At 48.1% G+C, this 19,617-nt stretch overlaps 8 protein-coding genes across 8 annotated transcripts; 3 read left to right on the forward strand and 5 right to left on the reverse strand.

Moving 5' to 3' along the window:
- Positions 1-748: 748 nt before the first annotated feature.
- On the reverse strand, positions 749-1,838 carry rrp36 (putative pre-rRNA processing protein; the record flags this gene model as incomplete). Its single annotated transcript, XM_056899552.1, has 2 exons — positions 749-1,654; positions 1,704-1,838. 2 exons carry the CDS (start codon positions 1,836-1,838, stop codon positions 749-751), a joined length of 1,041 nt encoding a protein of 346 aa, XP_056751628.1.
- A 541-nt stretch (positions 1,839-2,379) lies between these two features.
- N7537_008498 (NIF domain protein) lies at positions 2,380-4,659 on the forward strand (the record flags this gene model as incomplete). The annotated part of the gene is made up of 1 exon (XM_056899553.1): positions 2,380-4,659. The coding sequence occupies one exon, from the start codon at positions 2,380-2,382 to the stop codon at positions 4,657-4,659; it is 2,280 nt and encodes a 759-aa protein (XP_056751629.1).
- Positions 4,660-5,220: 561 nt separating this feature from the next.
- N7537_008499 (uncharacterized protein) lies at positions 5,221-5,712 on the forward strand (the record flags this gene model as incomplete). Its single annotated transcript, XM_056899554.1, has 1 exon — positions 5,221-5,712. One exon carries the CDS (start codon positions 5,221-5,223, stop codon positions 5,710-5,712), a length of 492 nt encoding a protein of 163 aa, XP_056751630.1.
- Positions 5,713-7,069: 1,357 nt separating this feature from the next.
- On the reverse strand, positions 7,070-7,476 carry N7537_008500 (uncharacterized protein; the record flags this gene model as incomplete). Its single annotated transcript, XM_056899555.1, has 2 exons — positions 7,070-7,171; positions 7,225-7,476. 2 exons carry the CDS (start codon positions 7,474-7,476, stop codon positions 7,070-7,072), a joined length of 354 nt encoding a protein of 117 aa, XP_056751631.1.
- A 1,137-nt stretch (positions 7,477-8,613) lies between these two features.
- Positions 8,614-10,203, reverse strand: N7537_008501 (putative translation elongation factor eEF-1 subunit gamma; the record flags this gene model as incomplete). Its single annotated transcript, XM_056899556.1, has 3 exons — positions 8,614-9,614; positions 9,921-10,122; positions 10,174-10,203. 3 exons carry the CDS (start codon positions 10,201-10,203, stop codon positions 8,614-8,616), a joined length of 1,233 nt encoding a protein of 410 aa, XP_056751632.1.
- Positions 10,204-10,440: 237 nt separating this feature from the next.
- Positions 10,441-11,432, forward strand: N7537_008502 (mitochondrial 37S ribosomal protein uS9m; the record flags this gene model as incomplete). Its single annotated transcript, XM_056899557.1, has 2 exons — positions 10,441-11,272; positions 11,341-11,432. 2 exons carry the CDS (start codon positions 10,441-10,443, stop codon positions 11,430-11,432), a joined length of 924 nt encoding a protein of 307 aa, XP_056751633.1.
- A 1,588-nt stretch (positions 11,433-13,020) lies between these two features.
- Positions 13,021-14,666, reverse strand: N7537_008503 (uncharacterized protein; the record flags this gene model as incomplete). Its single annotated transcript, XM_056899558.1, has 3 exons — positions 13,021-13,112; positions 13,174-13,440; positions 13,727-14,666. Coding segments are annotated over 3 exons (1,299 nt in total), but the record flags the coding sequence as incomplete, so codon positions are not given.
- A 4,002-nt stretch (positions 14,667-18,668) lies between these two features.
- Positions 18,669-19,539, reverse strand: cnaB (calcineurin regulatory subunit B; the record flags this gene model as incomplete). Its single annotated transcript, XM_056899559.1, has 5 exons — positions 18,669-18,679; positions 18,731-19,065; positions 19,168-19,241; positions 19,299-19,351; positions 19,422-19,539. 5 exons carry the CDS (start codon positions 19,537-19,539, stop codon positions 18,669-18,671), a joined length of 591 nt encoding a protein of 196 aa, XP_056751635.1.
- Between the last annotated feature and the right edge of the window lie 78 nt (positions 19,540-19,617).

Consider the following 19,617-nt stretch of genomic DNA (forward strand, 5'->3'; position numbering starts at 1 on the left):
TCTTGCAGAGGCCGAGGGTCGGCTCTGCTTCGCAAGTATCAAGTAATCATGGAATTTGCTTGAACCAACCTGCTAGCAAATACTCGACCCAATCATTTCCGATGCCATCTATAAATACTATCACATCTGAGGAGTTTTGCTGCCTTGGAATGCAAAGACCTTACTTTGATGCTATCAAGTCCCAGGCTCTTATTTGGTCCTATTGGCAAGTCCAACACCGATCCAATGCCTGGGCAAATGTGAATGTCCACTCTTCCCCGACTCATCCTGGACGATCGAGTCGGGAAACCCTTCCCCCATACCCAATGATGCTTGCATCAATATCATGTTATCTATGCTACGACAGTATCGGCAGGGCACCTTAGAACCCTGTAAAAATTTCGTGTTCGGGTTCTTTTCTGCATCAAATTTGCTTTGGGCGTTGGGGGGGTTTCTATGCTTCGTACTATACCTTTTGAACCTTTTTTTTTTTTTTTTTTTGTGGGGAGATAAAGCATTATGGTAATGAGTTCTCGGCCTCTTATTGACCTATTCTGAATGCCTTCTTTTCTTCTCTTTGCAACCTTTCGCTCTTGCCGCCATACTGGTCCTCATCTCCGAGACTGGTGATCCTAATGCAAATCTCACTTGAGATCATACATACAACATACCCGTGGAGATGTAGACAAGATATTCAATATTCATATGCATAATACTATATACTTTTCATTCCCGACAGATCAACGCCATAACCCAATACAAACAAGGTCTACTCCAACCTCCGTCTCTTCCCCCCATTAGGCATACCCCCATCCTGACCACCACCCTCCGCTCCCCTCCTCTCCCAAGGCATCTCCTTCCTCTCCTTGGAAGCCATCTTCTTCCGTCTCCTCTCAAGTGCCTTAGCCCGCTCCCTCGATCCCATCTCCTCATACTTCCTCTCAAGAACCTGCTTCTGCAACTCAGAGTTCTTAAGATAATAAGGACTAGCCTTCTTCCCCTCCCGAATCAACTGCTTCTCGCGCTTTTTATGCTCAGCCTGCACATCCGCCTCCCGCTTCTTATTCTGCGCAGACCGCAACTTATCCTGTGCCCGTCGAATCTCCCCCTTAAGCTTTTCCTTCTGCTGAGGATTCTTCGTCTTCCTCATCTGCTCTTTCAAATCATTCAGTTCAGAAGCCCGGTACTCATCCAAGAACGCATACGCAGTCCCGCCATGCGGGTGCTTCCCAACACCGCTGTGGCCCATGACCGCTGCGTCGAAGCGCGGGTCTCGGGAGCGCGGAGCGGGCGGGAGTTCCACTGCCATGCGCTTGCGTGTCACGGCCCGTTTGGAAGATTGCTCCATCGGCGCGTGCTTGGAGGTTCGGCTTTTCTTTTCTTTGGATTTGGATTTCGCCGCGGCTTCGAGCTTTTGTTCGCGTGCTTCGCGGAGCTTCGTGCGGATGTCGTCGAGTGTTGAGGTGGTGTCGTCTTTTGGTGTGCGCCTGTCTTTGCGGTTCTTCTCACGCATCGAGGCTTGAGCTTTGGCTAGCGCGCCGAAGGAGATGTCGGCTAGTGAGGCTTTGAAGTCGTCGCCCGTGTCGTGCTCAGATTCCGGCTCTTCTTCGATATCTGAGTTGGCTTCGGACTCGGAGCCTGTACCTGCTTCTTCGGCTTCGGAGTCATCCCCTGGCTGCATTTTGGTTAGCTGTGATTCTAGAGTGAAGGTGTTGGTGGCTTACTGATTGGATGGAGTCGTTGGATTCGGCATCAGAGCCATCCTGTGAACCCTCCTCGGAACTTGATCCTTCGGAGAAGACCTCATCATCTTCTGGCCGAGCTCGCACTCGGCGATTGAGCAGATCGGAAATAGCCATTTTGTTGTTGCCGTAGTTGGAAAACCCCCGCGGAGGAAGAAGAACTGTCGAAAAGAAAAATATTGCCGCTCGGGGCGGTCAGAGCGATAAGAGCTGATTAGATATTTTTCGCGATGCCCTGATGTTGCGATGAACGTTCTTAACTAATTTGCGCTTGTTGTTTTATAAATGTCCCTGCATGCTCTGGGTGGTCGAGCCTTCCCTCACTTCCAACTTGTAAATCTCTCATCGCGTCACTCTCAGCGTCTTCCCAGGGCAACCAATCAGGTATTGCCTCCACTATCATTCGCTACGTGGATAGCATGTTCGCCAATTGTTGGTTTATCTCTGACTTGCTTTTAAATAGCTTCTCCCAGTTTCGAATTCTGGCGCTCTAGGATCCCGACTGAGATTCTCTACACTGCTGCTCTCGTCACGTCCTACGTCCTTCAAGCTGTCTCGCGCAAACAAAAGACCGAAGCGTGCGTCTAACGCCGCGGATCTTGAACACCAGTCGAATCCGATTCCACAGTATGCCAATTCAGCCTATTATGTGGTGAATATGAACTCTGTATCAACACAGAATGGACGGGGGGCTAGTCGGCCGGCTCCCTCACACAGTTATTGGGACCGCAATGCGCCCCCTCAGGATACACATCGGAGTGCGGGATATGGGGACTATCCTGTACAGGGCAATCTTCCACCTTCGCAGTATGCTCCTGCGCCGAATATAAACTCGAACTTTAGTTATCAGATTGGACCGGCCAATCAACAGGCCTATCAATCTCAGGGCCACGCTCCTGCCATGCAACAGCGCCAACCACAAATACCTTCGGAACAAGGTCAACCACAATTTGGCGCTTTTAATACTTTACCACAAGACCCAATGGGCATGGATCAAACTTTCTTCCAAATGGCACAGAATATGCCTTGGATGTATCCGGGCTTCGATAGCGGGGCGCCATTCCCACCCCCATTTCCTCTCCTCCCTTTCGATATGAATGCCCCACTACCCTTCCAAAACACCCGACCCATGAGCACAATGGCCGGTGGCACAGGACAACGGTTCACACCGGATCCCCAAAGACAAAGATCGCCAACACCGCCAGTCAAAGTCCCACTTCCAACATTACAATACACAAATCAAGCATCACTGAAGCCAGAGAAGACAGAAAAGCGACCACTCCTCGTCATCCTCGATCTCAACGGCACCCTAATTTACCGCAAGCTGCGCAAATTCCCACCGAAATTTGCCAGACGCGCCGGTCTAGATCACTTCCTAGCCATGCTAGTCAAAAACTACAAAGTTATGATCTGGTCCAGCTCTCAACCTCCGACTGTAAACGCAGTCTGCGAGCAGATCTTCCCGGGCTCCATGCACGACGCTCTCGTCGCCCGCTGGGGACGCGACAAATTCGGTCTCACCGCCGGCCAATACAACAAAAAGCTCCAGGTCTATAAGGAGCTGCACAAAGTCTGGGCAGAGGCAAATATCCAAGGCGCATTCCCGGGAAACGAGCATCTCAAAGGTCCCCCGGCCGCACCACCAAGCGACAAGCCACCACACAAGAACCGCAAGCAGAAACTTCGCGAGGCTGAGGCTGCAAAGCTTCCCGCGGGCCACCGTTGGGACCAGACCAATACTATCCTCATTGATGATAGCAAGCTCAAAGCTTCGAGTGAGCCATTCAATATCCTCGAGATCCCGGAGTTCGCTGGTGATCCCAATATCGATGAGACGAAGCTCTTCGCTAAGGTGCTTAGTCGCCTTGATTATCTCGCACACCACGACGACGTGAGCAAGGTTCTCCGCGTCTGGAATGAGCGTGTAGACAGGGGTGAGGGTAGTATTCTGGAATTGGATATTGGACTCCATGAGGATTCTGTCGATAACGAGGACGGCGGGATAAGTCTCCTCCCAAAGCAGTTGAATGGCAGCTCTAGTGGGGATCCCATGACCTTCGATGGTACTGGCGATGGCCCTGCCCCTACAACTGCTAAGCCCAAGGTCAAGAAAAATAAGAAGGCCAAGGCCAGAGCAAAAGCGGCCGCCGCCAATAATCCAACCCAAAACGCGAAACCCGCACTTGCCACTACTGCACCCATCAATAACCCGCCAGCCACAAAGCCAACACAACCCCAGCAGAAAACAGAAGGCCAAAAGACCAAAATCAAAATGTCCCGCAAAGCGCGCAAAAGAGCCAGGGAAGAAGAAAGCCTCGCCATAAAGGCCGCCGCCGAAGCGGAGTACCGAAACAAACACGGCGTTCCTACACCGAGTGACGAAAATGAGACTAGCAAGCAATCTGTCGCCGGCGTCGACCCAAAAATACCTGGTCTCGGTCTCCTTCCAGCTCAACCTGGAACAAGCCAGGAATCCACTCGTCGCAAGCAGAAGGCAGCAACCAGAAAGGCCCTGCGGGAAGTTGATACTCCCGCGTCGCCTACAGGGTCTCAGACCACACAGGAAAGATATAATTTCCGGAGGGGGAGTGTTGAAAATGTTTCTGGAGATGCTTCTACTTCTGCCTCTACTTCTGGTTCTGGCTCGGCCTCTGGTCCTGATTCGAAGACGGTCTTCGAATCCGCCTCTGCAGCTACTCATACCGCCAATGCAGCAAATATTATAACAACCGGGTTATCACCTGAATACCTCCCTCCAGACGCGGATTTGACTGTGGGCATGGAGTTGGATGTTGCTGCGCACGTTCCGCCGGAAGTCGTGACTGGTTCAAGAACTAAGCATAACCGCTCGCCGTCACCGGTTTCATCGGTTGGGTCGAGGAATTCATTGCTTGATCGGCTTGAGGAGGGACTTGGGATTGGGGTTGCGAAGCGTTGACCTCGAGTAGTAAGTATAGCGGTTATCAAGGTTGAGGCTTGGATTCTGAGAGGTATTTTTTTGTCCTGTTATTTTTATAGATATCCCGTCCTGTATATTTCTTCCCCTCTTTTAGGGTCTGGAAATGGTAGTTTATATATTTCATGAGTGGTTGCCGAGAATATTATATGCATGCATAGTCAAGGCATTGACTCTATCATACCATATCAGTCTTGTTTGGTTATATAGATAGAGTGAAGTAGACTATAAATGAGGGAAGAATAGTAAAAATAGTAGAATACCATATAATACTCCCTCCTATATATATCTATGCCCTAACCTTCGACGCAGGGTACCAGGGCGAAAGTACCGGTCAGCCGCGTGGTCTTGAAGACCCCCACCAGCGAGTCGAAGGTGTAAAGGGAGCTGGGAGCTTCTTAACAACTCTCAAGGGGAAAGTTGACCCCTAAACGCATTAGCGTCCTTGGTATCTGTGCCTCGGGCGGGTATGCATCATATGCCGCGCAGTCTGATAGTCGGATCAAAGCACTCGCCACTGTGAGTGCGGCTTGTGTGGACCGTATGACTCGCAATGGAGGTTTACACAAGGAGAACAACAACGAGGTCCCCCAGGCTATTGCCGGTGCACTCCAGGCTGCTGGCCAGTGGCGTACTAACGCAGCCAACGGGCCTCCTCTCGACGCCCCGCCAATGTTCAATAGTGATCCCTCCCAGATGCCTGAGGACGCCGACTCTCCCTTTAAAGAGGCCGCTTCGTACTCCGTTACGAAGCGGGGAAATCACCCGCGTTCAGGCCAGAAAGTCCCGCCCTCCAGCTACGATCTCATGGTTAGCTATGACTCGTTCAACTTTCAGCACTTGATCTCTCCACGGCCGTACCTAATGATCGCTGGATCTGATGCTCAGAATCTTCATTTCAGTAGAGATGCAGTTGCTGCTGCGCGTGAGCCCAGGGAGCTGTTTGTTGTTGATGGAAAGAACCATTTCGACCTCTATGATGACCTCACGGTATCTGGACCAAAGCTTGTGAATTACTTTGGAAAGAATCTTTAAGTTTACATTTAAGTTGTCAGAACAAATATGGTAGTTTGCCTTTTGCTATAACAATGTTTAGAAGATCGATTTTCAGATGGAGAAACTGTGTATTCTGATTCCTATCAAATGGGACGGATGAGAGAAAGAAGAAAAAGATTTAGCTATATCGAGCAAACAGTGCTGACACTGTGTCTGATCTCTCAAGTCACCGTAGATGAGCATCATCATTCGGATCTATATCTGTCCAGATTTTGATGCGAGGAAGTAGCAGTAAAGTTTGTCATTTGGCTGCCGAGACGACAGCGGCCATTCTAGTTCCTTCATCTGGTTGAATTTCCGAATGCCATTTGGCGACAAGAGATTGGAGAATGTCGTCTTTAGAACCAAGAATCTCGCCCACGAATTTGCGAAGAACGAGAGAATCTCACAGAAGCCATCTCAAGAGAGCCTTGGCCTTTTGTTCAGGCTCATGGAAGAGAGGAACTCTACCATTTCCGTTGCCTCTTTCCCGAGCGCAGCTTCTCGATTCCCACCCACTGATCGGGGGGTTTGTAGAGGTCTATAAAGACATTTGCCATCCGGGACGACTGCTTAGCATTGATAAGTGCATGGCAGTTTTTTTTTTTTTTTTTTCTCCTCCGGATAGTGATGATGGGGCAGGCTACAATGATGGAGATGCAACTACCAATGATAAATTCTATTGGTTGATGATGACTGACTAAGGGGAAAAGAGAGAGCAGGGGACGATGGAAGATAGCAATCATGGAGATCTTGCCGGTCACTCTCTTCAAATTGGCCCCGGCCTCATGGTAGAGTAAGCAGACATTTCCATCCTTGGGAGAATGTCGTAAAACCCTTCTCCCCTCAGCCAGTCTCTGAACAACATAGATCAAAGCCCCAGGACTCCCAAGAGAATATCTGCTTACTTTACCATGAGTTCCGGGTCAACTTGAAGAGGGTGATTAACAAGGCCTGCTACCAAGGCAAGGCATTTCCTCTATTCCAACCTACAGTGTTTCTGCTGCTGTTCAGGGATGGACAGAAAGATACAAGTTGGGACAATGGGACAAACGAAGTGAGAAAGAAGAGCAGTCGAAAGTCGAAACGATTGGTTTTTTTTCTTTTGAAACAATCAGGAGTAATCGCAGAAGATTACTTCTAACTGCCCACATAGTTCTGTAAGAGTTCGGTTGAGCGAGCATTTCCAATCTTGATATATCTGGCTCGCTGTGTGCAAAACCAATTGGCCGAGCAATGTAGAAGCCCTGCCCTGCTTCCTCGCCCAATAATTAAATTCGAGGAAAGAGAGAACATAAGACAACATTCATACATCTCCATTGTCCATACAGGCCCTCAATCCCTGCTTGCGGTTTCGTCATGTCCCAGACAACAAACCACAGTAGTCTGTGTGGACTATGATGGTCTTGATATCCTGAAGATACATTGCGCGCAGGATCGATGTTTGGAAATGCACATCCTGAACCGAAGATCAAACCACTGGGCGACAATATGGGCCTCCCAGATATGTACCCATGGGATGCGTTGACAGATGACCACAACTTCTGAGAACCCAGCGTGATAATTTGGGAGATGGCGCATAAAGTCATCCCAATGGAGATCGGCAGATGAGAGAGCAAGGAAGATGTTCGCTACCCCCATGTCCTGGCCATACACAGTCAGGTCATGGTATGCGAGAGTTCCAAAGCGGTTGATTGCCGAGGAGGTTGAATAGGTGGTTATTGGGGTACCCAGAATTTCGATGGACTGCTGCGTTGCCACCATTGATCTGTGAGACTGGCTTTGTTCGATTGGGACTCCGGTCATATCTGGCGATTTATCGTTCCTATAGTCACAACCAAGACTCTTCCACTACATAGATGAAGCTGTCTGTTTCATGTTGTAGAGTCCTAACAGACTTGCAGATGTTTCTTCGTAGAAGGGCAACGTGAGCTTCATTTCGATGTCGGGGACTTAAAAGCATGCAAGGCCAGGAGTGGTACTACATTATGGCGAATGACATGCAATCTCCAATATATATATATGGCTTTTCGGGTCTTTTGATAAAGCTGAGATGGAGCTCTGCATCTTTCCAAGGTCCGCCGAGTCCTTGTATGTGTCACCGATAGCCGAAGCACGAGAGGACTTGTGATTCCCTAGTGATGAAGACTGGGAGTAGTAGATGTGAAATGTAAAATGGAAATGACGGATGATGATGAAACCTAAGTGAAACGTAGGAAGATATGTATAGGCAGCTTGAAGGAAGACAACTTGATTGATGAGCGGTCGAGCGGAAAGATGTGCGAGAAGAGGATGGTTAAGCAGTAAGGAGGTATCTAGTAATTTATATCTAGGCCAGTAGGCAAACAAATGGTTAAGATCCAATGGTATATCCGAACGAGTGAGCAAACGGCAGAGCAAACGACAAAGCCAATGAATATTGGAGAGATAGAGGACATAAGAGTGAGGATGCATACTGGTGGTGTTGTAACAATCCTGGGTAAAGCACAAATCTCAAGACACTAGATAGCTCCAAGACCTACTTCTACAAAGACTACTGATAATTTACAACTACACAAGGAAAAATAAATATGCACTGAAGAAATTCAGAGAACTGTCTCTGTTCTTTCATTGCTAGAACTAAACTAGCAGCGACCTGGCCAGCTGGGATTGTCATAGTAGCAAAACCCAAACCAGCTCAGTCGATCATCATTCCGCGTCGCAACGTATTCATAACCGTGATTCAACATCAACACGTAAGACCAAAGGTCAAGATATTTGGAAAATCCCAAAGAATTTCAGGCAGAGGAAAGAAGAGAATGGACATGAGGCGTAGGGTGTTTTCAAGCACAGCACGTCCATCGGGGTATTGGGGGATGAAATTTTATAGGAGATGGGGAGGGTAGATCGGGGCGAACGCGCTTATTTGAAGACGTGGCCATCGGTCCACTCCTTGACCTTACCGTCAACGGTGACGGGAACGTCCTGGGACCACATGTCCTCGACGAGCTTGCGGTCAGCCTCGTTGGAGGGGTCGAGCTTGGTGAACTCGTAACCCTCGTAGTCGGGGCCGACAGTGAAAGCGGGCTCCCACTCCTGGCCGCGGGTCATGAAGGCACCGTAGACGACACAGTCGTAGTTCTCGCCGTAGACAGACTGGGCACCGAAGAGGTACTTGCGGGAAGCCTCAAGACGGGTCTGGAAACCACCGATCAAGTTGTTGGCCATGAAGGTGAGCTTGAGCTCGTTGTTGTAACGGTAGTTGACCTTCCAGAGAGAGTACTCATCGGCCTTGAACTGCTCCCAGAACCAGGGCATGGCGACGGTGCGGGGGTCCTCGTTGGAGAACTTGCGCTTCCAGTCATCAAGGATGAGAGTGGGCTTGCCAAGAGCCTCGAGGGGGTGCTTGGCCTTGGGGGCCTCAGCGGCGGGGGCCTCAGCGGGGGCAGCGGCAGCAGGGGCAGCGGCCTTGGGCTTGGGCTCCTTCTTAGGGGGGACGTACTTGATCACCTCCTCGGCGAACTGGGGGTTGGGGAAGACAGCCTTGAAGGCGTCCTGGTTGATAATGGTGTTGTACCACCGGGTGGTGGCAGGGTTGGCCTCGCGCCAGGTCTTGTCAAGGACAAGAGCGAAAGGACGGGTAAGGAGGGCGGCACCGAAGATATCGGCCAGGGTGATACGCTCACCAACAAGGTAGGTGTTGGCAGTGAAGTGAGTCTCGAGGGCAGAGACGGCCTTGAGGGCAGCCTTGGCGGCCTCATCGACAGTCTTCTTGTTGTAACCATCGACGCCCAACAGAGGGCGGTACCAGGCACCGAACTTGGGGAGAACCTCAGTGTTCGCGAAGGACATCCAGCGGAGGATGGAAGCGTAGTCCTGCTTGGTCTTGCCGAGAAGGGTGGTCTTCTCGTTCTGGGAGGTGACTATGAACAGGACGTGTTAGTCAAGTTGCTTTGAAACTCAATTGGGTCCAACAATGGAGCAATCAGGTGTCGATGACACCATGTATCCATTGCAAAAAAAAAGGGGGGGTGGTCGAGTCCAAATTTTCCCGCAGAGCGGGGTAGCCAATTTTTTTTTTCAGAGTTGTTTTTTCTCAACAGTTGTTATAACACAAGAGTTATAATTCAGACAGGGATAACTAATGGTATCTCATCATAAAGAAGAGAGGCAAAAAATGGACCGAGAGGTGTGGTGGAATGCATCGAAAGGAGGAAATGTTCACATACCATAGACGGCAATGGCAATAACCTCAGAGAGGGTGAAGCCATTGGCACCCTCGAAGGCAGGGATCTTGCCAGTGGGGTTGAGCTTGAGGTACTCAGCGCTGGTGTTGAACTCAGCGGCAGAGTTGGCCTCAGTCTTAACCAGCTCCAAATCGAGGTCGTTGTGCTTAGCAGCGACCAGGATGGAGATGGTGCGACCGTTGTCCTAAAGAATATTAGACATCGAACCAAAGCAAAGAGGCGAAGAAAAACATACAGGCAGACCGTAGAGCTTTCCGAAGGCCATCTTGAATGTAATGTGTGGAAGATGAGGGAAAAAAAAAAAAAGAAAGAAAGAGAAAGGAGGGGGGCGAGAAAGTTTTTTGTGCCGGCGGGACGACTTCGGTGTTCGGAGGAACTGATATTGCCGGAGCCACATCACATGACCAGACAAAAAACATGACACTCGGAGACCATCAACGGCCTCCATCTAGGACCTCAAATCCGAGTTTCAGCCCCGAATTCCCCGCCAATTCCACCAGCCATGGCGTGGCACAAACCCACCAGCCTCGCACAGGCGATGCAATCCCTCCGCCTAACCTCAACCCTCACAAAACCCTCAACCCAAGCCTCCCGAACAACCCTCAACACCCTCCGCACGCGCACCTACGCAACAGAAGCCGAGTCCGTCCCCGCGGCTGCAGCCCCCGAAATCAATTTCGGCTCCTTCAACCAAAAGCCCGCCCGTATCATCCCATCCTCTCCATCCTACTTCTCCGGCAGCCCACGGTTCATCGACCACGTCCTGGCACTGGAAGCTCTGCAAGCGAAGCACGCCGCACTCCCTATAGTGGCTACGAGCGAGGCACCGCGCATGGCGTGGTTCAAGCTCCCACAGTTCCGCGACTTCGTGGGCGAGCCCGTGCCCATGAAGAAATACAAGTCGCTAGTCAAGATCCTACAGCGGCTGAACCGCATCCAGCCCGATATGGTTCCTGCCGAGGTGCGCGATACTCTCGCCACGTTCTTGCGTCCTGGTAACCCGTATGCGGTGGAGAATGTTCCCCGGACGGTGGATGAGAATGGCCGTGCACGCGGGAAGGGAAAGAGGAAGGAGTCTACGGCTGTTGTGCAGCTTGTTGAGGGCGAGGGTGAGGTGCTGGTTAATGGAAAGAGTATTGTGGAGGTGTTTAAGCGGGTTCATGATCGTGAGAGTGCTCTTTGGGCGCTGAGGTGTACGCAGCGATTGGATAAGTATAATGCTTGGATTCGGGTGCAGGGTGGTGGTGTTACTGGTCAAGCTGAGGCTATTACATTGGCTCTTGGTCGGGCTTTGCTGTTGCATGAGCCTGGGTTGAAGCCGGTTCTGAGGAAGGGTATGTTCTTGGTTCCATTCTTATATCTCATTTCATTGACGCAGTTGCTAACTTCGATTCCTTTGCAGCCGGTGCCATCACAGTCGACGCTCGCCGTGTCGAGAGAAAGAAGCCTGGTCACGTCAAGGCCCGCAAGATGCCTACCTGGGTCAAGCGTTAAAGTGGTCAGCGAGATCACTCGAGCATTTCCTATTCCTTTTTTGTTTCAATACTGTATTATTCCACCACGGTACCCCGAGTTCGCGACTTGTTTTATATCCTGTACTCTCAATGCATATGGGGCATCAATTCTAAGGTTTCATTGAATCAGCGTGTTGTACATCCACCTATACCTAAGGTCCACGTTCTACTATTTCTAAATAGATGGTAACAAGTATGGATCGTGGGTAATGAAGCTCTTGTTATACATCTCCGTCTTTGGTCTTGGCCTTTATTCGCATGGGAAAGACACGGGAAAGATACTAGAATGGATGCCAACCGGGATCAGACTCCATCTTGAGTTGCCCAGGGCATTTGATTGGATCAAGTTTGAAAGCATAGATGCGGTAGCAGGGCAAACATCGTAACCGCCTATTACGTGGATACCCATGAGGGCAAAGACTGAGCGGTTGAGCTCTACAACCTACAGTTTGAACCAGCACTAGAAATCCAACCTCTAAGGTAGCTCACTGCAATGTCGCACCTATAAACCATGAACACTGAAAATAGTTCATATCTGATATCAAGTAGATCGACCCCATCTCAGATCCAATGCTTGGAAAGGGTTTGCTAGCTCGAGATATAAATTCAAAAGCCAAAAGCCAAGAATGAACCATTTATATCACATACCAAAGCAACAAGCAGCATAGACTACTCATTATACTAAAGAGAGAAGAAATGAAAAGACCCAACCCCCGAATCCAAGCCCAAGCCCAATTCCAAAACGGGAACACAAAGGTCCCGTTCCATTTTTGCGCCAGATGCTCTTTGCCCGTTTTTTGTGCCCACACCCCGATGCAAAGCCAGTTCGGATCAATTCGATACAAGAAATAAAGATGGTGATGGGGATAGGAGATAAAGACGGAGAAGATAGAATGAGATAGGAAAGAATAACAGAAGCCAAAAAGAACCACCCACAGACAGAAGATTATGAGACTATGTACAACTCGTCAATTCATCATTAGGGCATGGTAAATGGTAAGCGGGGAAAAGGAAGATTGTGATAATTGTGATTATGATAGTGGCCTTGGTGATGGCGAATGACGAGAACGCGACAATGTTGTATTTCACACAGCCACCTCGTTAGCCCGGTTAGGTAGACGATAGGTATAATTTCGAAGAATCAAGCGCTTCAGGCCAAGAGAGAGGCAACGAATGATCGCCCCTCTTAAGAGGGGGACGGAAGACTGATGACCGAAGACGGAAGGAGGGGGCCGGTTGATCTCTCATCAGAGCGAATGGGAGACTGATCGGTGCCAAACAAGATGAGAGGTGACAGGTATACCTCTTCGCGATGTTAAATATCAACATCGGGGTTGGCGCGACGCTAGTAGGCAATAGCCTCCCCCGTGGCGGCAGCGCTTCGGTGAGATTGGCTCAATGCGTATAGTATCCGATCATCAGGGCGCAGTCTTTCTTATTTGGGAGTGGACCCAATTCGATGTGACGTTTGGGGTATTTGGACTTCTTTTTCGGTTTCGGTTTCATTTTCTTTTTTTTTCCACCGGATTTTCTGCTCTTCTTCTGTTGCTTTCTTGGACTTAGTTCATTCATGGTCGCGGTACTGCCGTGGCTTCGGGTCTGGTGGGGATGTGGTGGAGGTCCGGACTACTGTCCATAAGATCAAGACATTGGCCCAAGACTAGGTTTTCTTTTGTGATTAGGAGGTAATATAGGTGCATTGGAATATAGCGCAAACTCACCGGACAGTATCTCTTCTTCCCATATTCCCATTTGATAATCCACCAACCCGTTTGGTTCAAGTTGATCGCAAAGCTGAATTAGGTCTCTTCCCATAGTTTCCATGCGATCTCGTCGAATCAGACTCGTATGCGCAGGTTGCTGACTTGTCGCAATCACTTCCATAATCAAATCCTTCTGCTTTTGACAGAGGGCTAGCCAGCATAGATTGAATTCGCTCCATAGCTTCAGACGGTCGGAGTACTGGATGCTATCGTCATGGAGGAGGCCTATATATCAAATAAGAAGGTTTAGCCTCTCGCTGCAGACCCACCAAGGTGTCGGATAATTTATGCATGATGCATGCCTGCAAGCTCAGAAACATTGGGAGTAAAAGAACAGAAAAAGAAGGGTCCAGTTGGGAGTGTGACTTCTGTGCTACTATGCGAGGGCACTCATAGTAGACTGTAGACACATGTTCCTCTGTCTTCTCTGGCGGGGCAAAAAAACAAAAACAAAAACAAAAACAATAAGAAATGAGAAATATTGGGGGCGAAAAAAAAGGGTGCATCTTACCAAGATCCCGTGCATTGGTTACAAGCCACTCGGAAATTTCAATCAACGACCCCCCGGCCTCTACCAATCTTCCGGCTCGCGTTTGATCAAAGGTGCGGCGCAGGATTCGTTGGTATCGTCCGATAGCCTCCTCTAGGCTAGGCTTATCCAACTGCTGTTGCTGGGACTCTGTTTGGGGTTGATCTAATCGGTTCATGGACCCGGAACCGATTGGAGTGAAATCAGAGATGGGTGCGGGAAAAGGCTGGGTGGTGTTCGGGCGTGTCATGGGACCCGGTTGGTTATAAGGCTGGAGTTGCGCATTTAGATAAGGCGAGAGTCCAGCGACCCCGGACCCTGCAGATTCCTCTGGCGCAAAATACTGTGGAACGGCGAATTGGTTTGACAGGACATCTATCGCTGTAGACTGTCGTGTCGGGTACTGTGGCACAACCTCGAATTGACCTTGGGTTGGACCCTGCTGACTGAACCCGTACATCATGGTAGAATCATACGGTGAGAAAGCAGCGGGATCCTGAGGCTGCGCACGCCGTCGCTGATGCTGAATAGCCGGCGCTTGTTGAGGTCGTTGAGCCCGTACGTAGTCCTGGGATTGGTAATTCTGCAAGTCATTCGACTGCAGGGAACCACCGTGGAAGGAGCTGTCTGTGTATCCGTAGTCGTAGGACATCTGGACCTGCTCCGGGGGTTGCGACATCCCCGTTTGGTCTCCACGTGGTTGTATGGCCGGGTCAAAACCATCTGTTGCACGGCCAGGTGCTCTGCGAGCGGCATTTCCAGACCGAGGCATTGACCTTTCATTCTGCTTCATACGTTGATCGCCATCCATGAGGCTATCCCAGGATCGGTGCAGATCAAGCTCAGCCCAATGCTTAGGGGACAGCGGTGGGCTTGCGTAGTATGCCAGCTTGGATGATTTTTGAGGGTGATTCCAGGGAATCTTTTTTTTTTTTTTTCACGGAAGTCTTCACCCTAGGGGGGGGGGCGGTGGGGGAGAGAGAGATAGGAGGGAAAGAAAGGATGAGACGTGATCCTTGCGGTTCAAGTAGACATTCAAATCCTGTCCTCTGACACAGCCGCGACACGGATTTAAGTAACTGAGAAAACAGATTATTAAGACAATGTAATTGAACAGGAAAAAAAAAATTAAGAAAAAAAGCAGGTGAATAAAGAAAGGAGAAAACCCAGAATTATATGTGATTAGGCAGGAAATCAGGGCCAAATTAGGTAGATAGAGATCGTAAAAAGCTGAGTGATGGATCTGAAAAGAAGATGACGAGCTGATCGAAAGGATTCCAGTAAGAGTAAGATAGATAGATCAAGTATGTGTATAGTCCAGTCCTTGAATGGATCTAGTATAGTATAAAAGGGTATAAAGGGTGTATAAGAGTGGATAAGTGTAAAGGAAAAAAAAAAGGGAAGCATCCAGGGGCAAACAGAAGAAACTAGGGCTTTTTCCGTGCAAAGAGTCAAAATATAATCAAAATGTTAAAATATCAAATCTCCAATCTCAAATATAAAACATTCAAAGCCCTAAAGTCATATATGATCGACGATCGAGGATCTACACCTAAACTCCATTTGGCGCTATAATCGGGAACCCAGTGCAATGGTTCCTTGGCTTCGGGTTTTTTTTGGGATTTTTGACATTTTTGACATTTTTGATATTTATTGGATTTATCGGATTGTTTTTTCTGTCGATTTATTTTTCGATTTATTTTTCGGTTTATTTAGGGGCTCAGCTCTTAAGGTCAGGTGGTATAATGTTTTTATTTTTTATTTTTATTTTTTTCTTCCTCTCTCCTCTCTTGCTGATTATCTAGTGTGTAACACTGTCTATGTTGCCTGGGGCTGATAATGGAGAGTAAACATGAGACAAAATAATCTCCCCTTGCGTAGAATGTAGAAAGGGAAAAGAAAAAGAAAAAGAAAAAGAAATAGAAATAGAAAAAAGCAAAAGTCGTAAAAGTATAACTAAACGCAACTAAATAAAATAGCCCTGAAGTGACAAAAAAAAGGGGGGGATGCAATTTACATTCCGGGGAGATTAGCCGGGCAGCTGCTGGAACCTCGCGGAGATGCATGATACTTGAGGCTGATATGATAGCGTAATAGTATAATAATAAGTAATAGAGATAATAATACGGAATATAATAGTATAATAGTATAATAGTACAAATAAGAATACGATCGGAAGTCATCTGATTATTGCATCTCTATACATTATACATGAAACTATCTATATAAATCAAAATCATTTCAAATAGTTGTGGAGCATTGTTTGCCCGATTGGATCTGCACTGACGGCCACCTACATACGTCAGTTTCCTTTTCCTCGGGTTTCTGATTGCTCAGGTCTCAAGGGGGGGGGGAAAGCAATTATTGTTACTATGAAGTACCAGACAAAGCTATTTGTTTACTGTTTACTGTTGACTTTTGACTGTCTACTCCTATTTATTCCGTACCCTTCAGAAGTAATACCCTAAACTAGATCCGACAATCTGGTTGAGATGGGGACAATCCACTAGATTCCTATGCGATCTCAGAGATCTGGCTAGTTTTTGGGAAGTTTAGACATCTTTATACTTTTCTCTGACCCGCAAATGATCGGCCTACACATTAACCTTGCCTATTATCATTTAACCTACAGAGCTTTCCGTACACACTTAGGTACTTGTGAAGATACGGAGTATTCCGTACTTATAATATATATCTGTACTTAATATTGACGACTCACAGGCTCACATTGAACCCGAAACAAAAAAGCAGGATGCAATCTGCGGATGAACGACATGCGGAATAAATCAAATTCTGTAGAAAAAAATAAAAATAAAAATAAAATCAAAGGAAGAAACTACCAAAAAATAAATTAAGCCATCGGATAGACAGGCGTGTATTCGGACTTCTAGATCACTGTGCTTCTTGGTATATCGCCCGCAACCAGGGGCCCGACACGTTGGATAGACCAACCGGTAGCACAAAACACGAGGCTGGAACTGGGTATTATGGACTTGGGCGTTTGTAATGGGGCGAAAAAAAAAAATAAAGGAATAATAATACATTGTTATCGTTGAAACAATCACTATCGACTATATTTTTATACTACTATATACTATTATCGAGAAACTATATATCCTACTGCGTCCTACATACGTATGTACATAGAGCCATGACCCCGTTTCAGGTTTAGATATCCTCAAACACGTCAGACGAAACATGCATCAATATCTAATAATATCTAATCTTAGAATTCAAACAAAAGCTTGGACAAAAATCTCCCTATTTCACCCTCCCAATTCCATAACTACCCAACAGAAGGGCATAGGTACCAAATCTCCCACCTGAAACACGACAAATAGACTACTGCTACCTACATCGGATGTTTTATGTAGAGGGTAAGTAGACCGAAAGTAACATCACACCCCCACTCCAATGTTCTTTCTGCCCTAACTTCCTCTTCCCCGGTACCTTACCCTTTCCTCCCTCCCCTACCCTCGTAAATAACAAATTCTATTAAAAAAAATAAAAATAAAAAAATAGAAACCACCATTCCCTCGAAACAACAGTGCCTCGCCTTGTACGACTTCTACCTCGGACTGCAGACCCAGCGAATCCAGTGCCTCGGAATTCCGAAATTATCGTCTCACCACGCCCATCCAGTCCATTTGCCCAGCTAGGAGCACGGACGTCGCCGGGACGGGGGTCGTCGATAGTTGAGAATGGCGTGTAGATATAGTATTGAGATACATACATACTTGTGCGTATGTACATAGGTACTAGGTACGGAGTAGTCATAGACGTACATGAAAAGTTACACATGGAAAAGTAGGGTTGCACATTGTAAGCCGTTTCCACCACCTATATTTATCCTATAACATTAATAAGGGAGGAATATTTAAGTAAAAGACCCTGAAAAGATTACCGAAAAGACGTGACAAGGCCGTAAACGCGGCCGACCATTCTTGTACATACCTATTAGCGAATATATAATCTGCATAGACGACAATGTGCATGTACATATACCCAAGTATATACCCACCCAAATGCTTTTTTTTACCTTTTACCTTTACCTTCCATGGTTTCCTTTCTTTTTACACATACCGGCGTGGCCACATGCACAGTCTACACATGTTGTATGCAACATGGATGAGACGGGAGCTAGGGCTCGGGAGAACGGGAAGAACAAAATAGAACAACAGAAACGATAAACTGGGGGCTGTGTGGTTTGCTGCAAAAGGCTAAGGCAATAATACGATGCAAGATGCACCACCTCGATCCGCAATATGCTAGGACGAACAAGGATTTGTCACCGTGGCTTTTCCTGTTACCCGACTCGTTGGCTGGGAGTCATCCGGTCCACGAGACTGCGGTCCAGAAGAAAAGGGATGATTTGAGGGAGGGGAACTGGTGTTTGCCGAGGTTAGTTTGCGCGGAAATAAATCAGGGTTGGTCCAGATGGGAACGGGGGTTGTTGCTCATGGGGCTGAAACGTCAAGACTTTGTTGTGGGTGTTGATTGTTGGGATTGATGTTGATTGAAGCGTGGTGATATGAGGTAGGGACCGGGGTGTTTTGGTGATTTGTTGGAGATAAAAGTTGTTGAATTGTTGAGTCGAGGAGGGAGTTGTATAGTTTGAAGGGGTTGGGGTTGGCTGATATTGTACTTTAATATACTTTCCAGGGTAGCATTACGCACCGCCATTGACATTGGGTGCCTGGGCCAATGGAATACAGCGGGAAGAAAGACAACCGAGAGAAACAGGTGATGGGGAAGGTAATTTTCACAAGATGTCCTTCCCATATCGGGACAGAGAAAATAAACTACAAACACGTCGCTGATCATTGAGTCATGTCATGTCGAGACCAAGAAAGAGAAAGCCGAGCACCAAGAAGAAACACCATTCACTGAATAAATGTCGCCACTCAACCAGTGAGAAGGGCAATCATATTTGATCTGGGCCGAAGTCAGTACGAATACCTCCAATAAGATCAGATCAAAACATACTCAGTGTCATACTGAGGCTCACGTCTGTATTTTCCACCATATCCGTGAACTCCTCGAAGCTGATCTTTCCATCCTGATCCTTATCAGCCTCCATAATCGTCTTGTCGACGATCTGCTGCAGTTGCACGTCCTTAAGATTATTGCCGACCATCATCTTCAGCACGATGAATAGCTCGCCGTTGGAAATGTAGCCGTCACGGTCAATGTCGTACACCTTGAATGCGAATCGCAGCTTCTCTTGCTTGTTGCCTTTTGAGCTGAATGCTGACAGGCCGGTCACGAATTCCTGGAAGTCGACGTCACCGCCACCATCTTCGTCGAAGATGGCGATCATCCTATCATAAAAGACAAGGGTCAGGGACTAGTCTTTATATATATATGTAGACTGTAGATCGTGGGTGGGGGTGTGGGTATGGATGTTCGGGGGAGCAACGAACCTCGTGGCGAGCGGGTTGGACGACACTTGGGGCAGGGAGAGGAACTCATCACGGTCGATAGTGCCGGAGGCATTCTGTAGACTGTTTAGTATGCGAGGATATCTTCTGACAGTCCATGTTGCGCAACTGACCTTATCCAGCTTCATGAAGCGCTTGCGTAGACGATCCACTTCGTCCCGGTTGACTGTTGTTGCGATGTTAGCCCATAGCCCGATCCATGACCTTGACACCTTATCCGACCGTGGAAAACGTACAGTTCGATGTAGACACAATGTTATCGAAGAGCTGGGTGGTACCCACGGAGCCTCGGCGTCTCCGCGCATCGTAAATCGCAGCAGCGTTGGGCTCATTGGGGGAGGGGGGCTGGTCCATGGTGGGTGGTTGGAGAGGGAAACAAGATGCAGCGAAGGTGCAGTGGCAATTTATGCGATGGTAGTAGCAAATGAAGGT

Source organism: Penicillium hordei, assembly GCF_028827395.1.
Source record: "Penicillium hordei strain IBT 12815 chromosome Unknown utg000004l_segment0_segment0, whole genome shotgun sequence".
In the NCBI taxonomy this organism is placed as follows: Eukaryota; Fungi; Ascomycota; class Eurotiomycetes; order Eurotiales; family Aspergillaceae; genus Penicillium; species Penicillium hordei.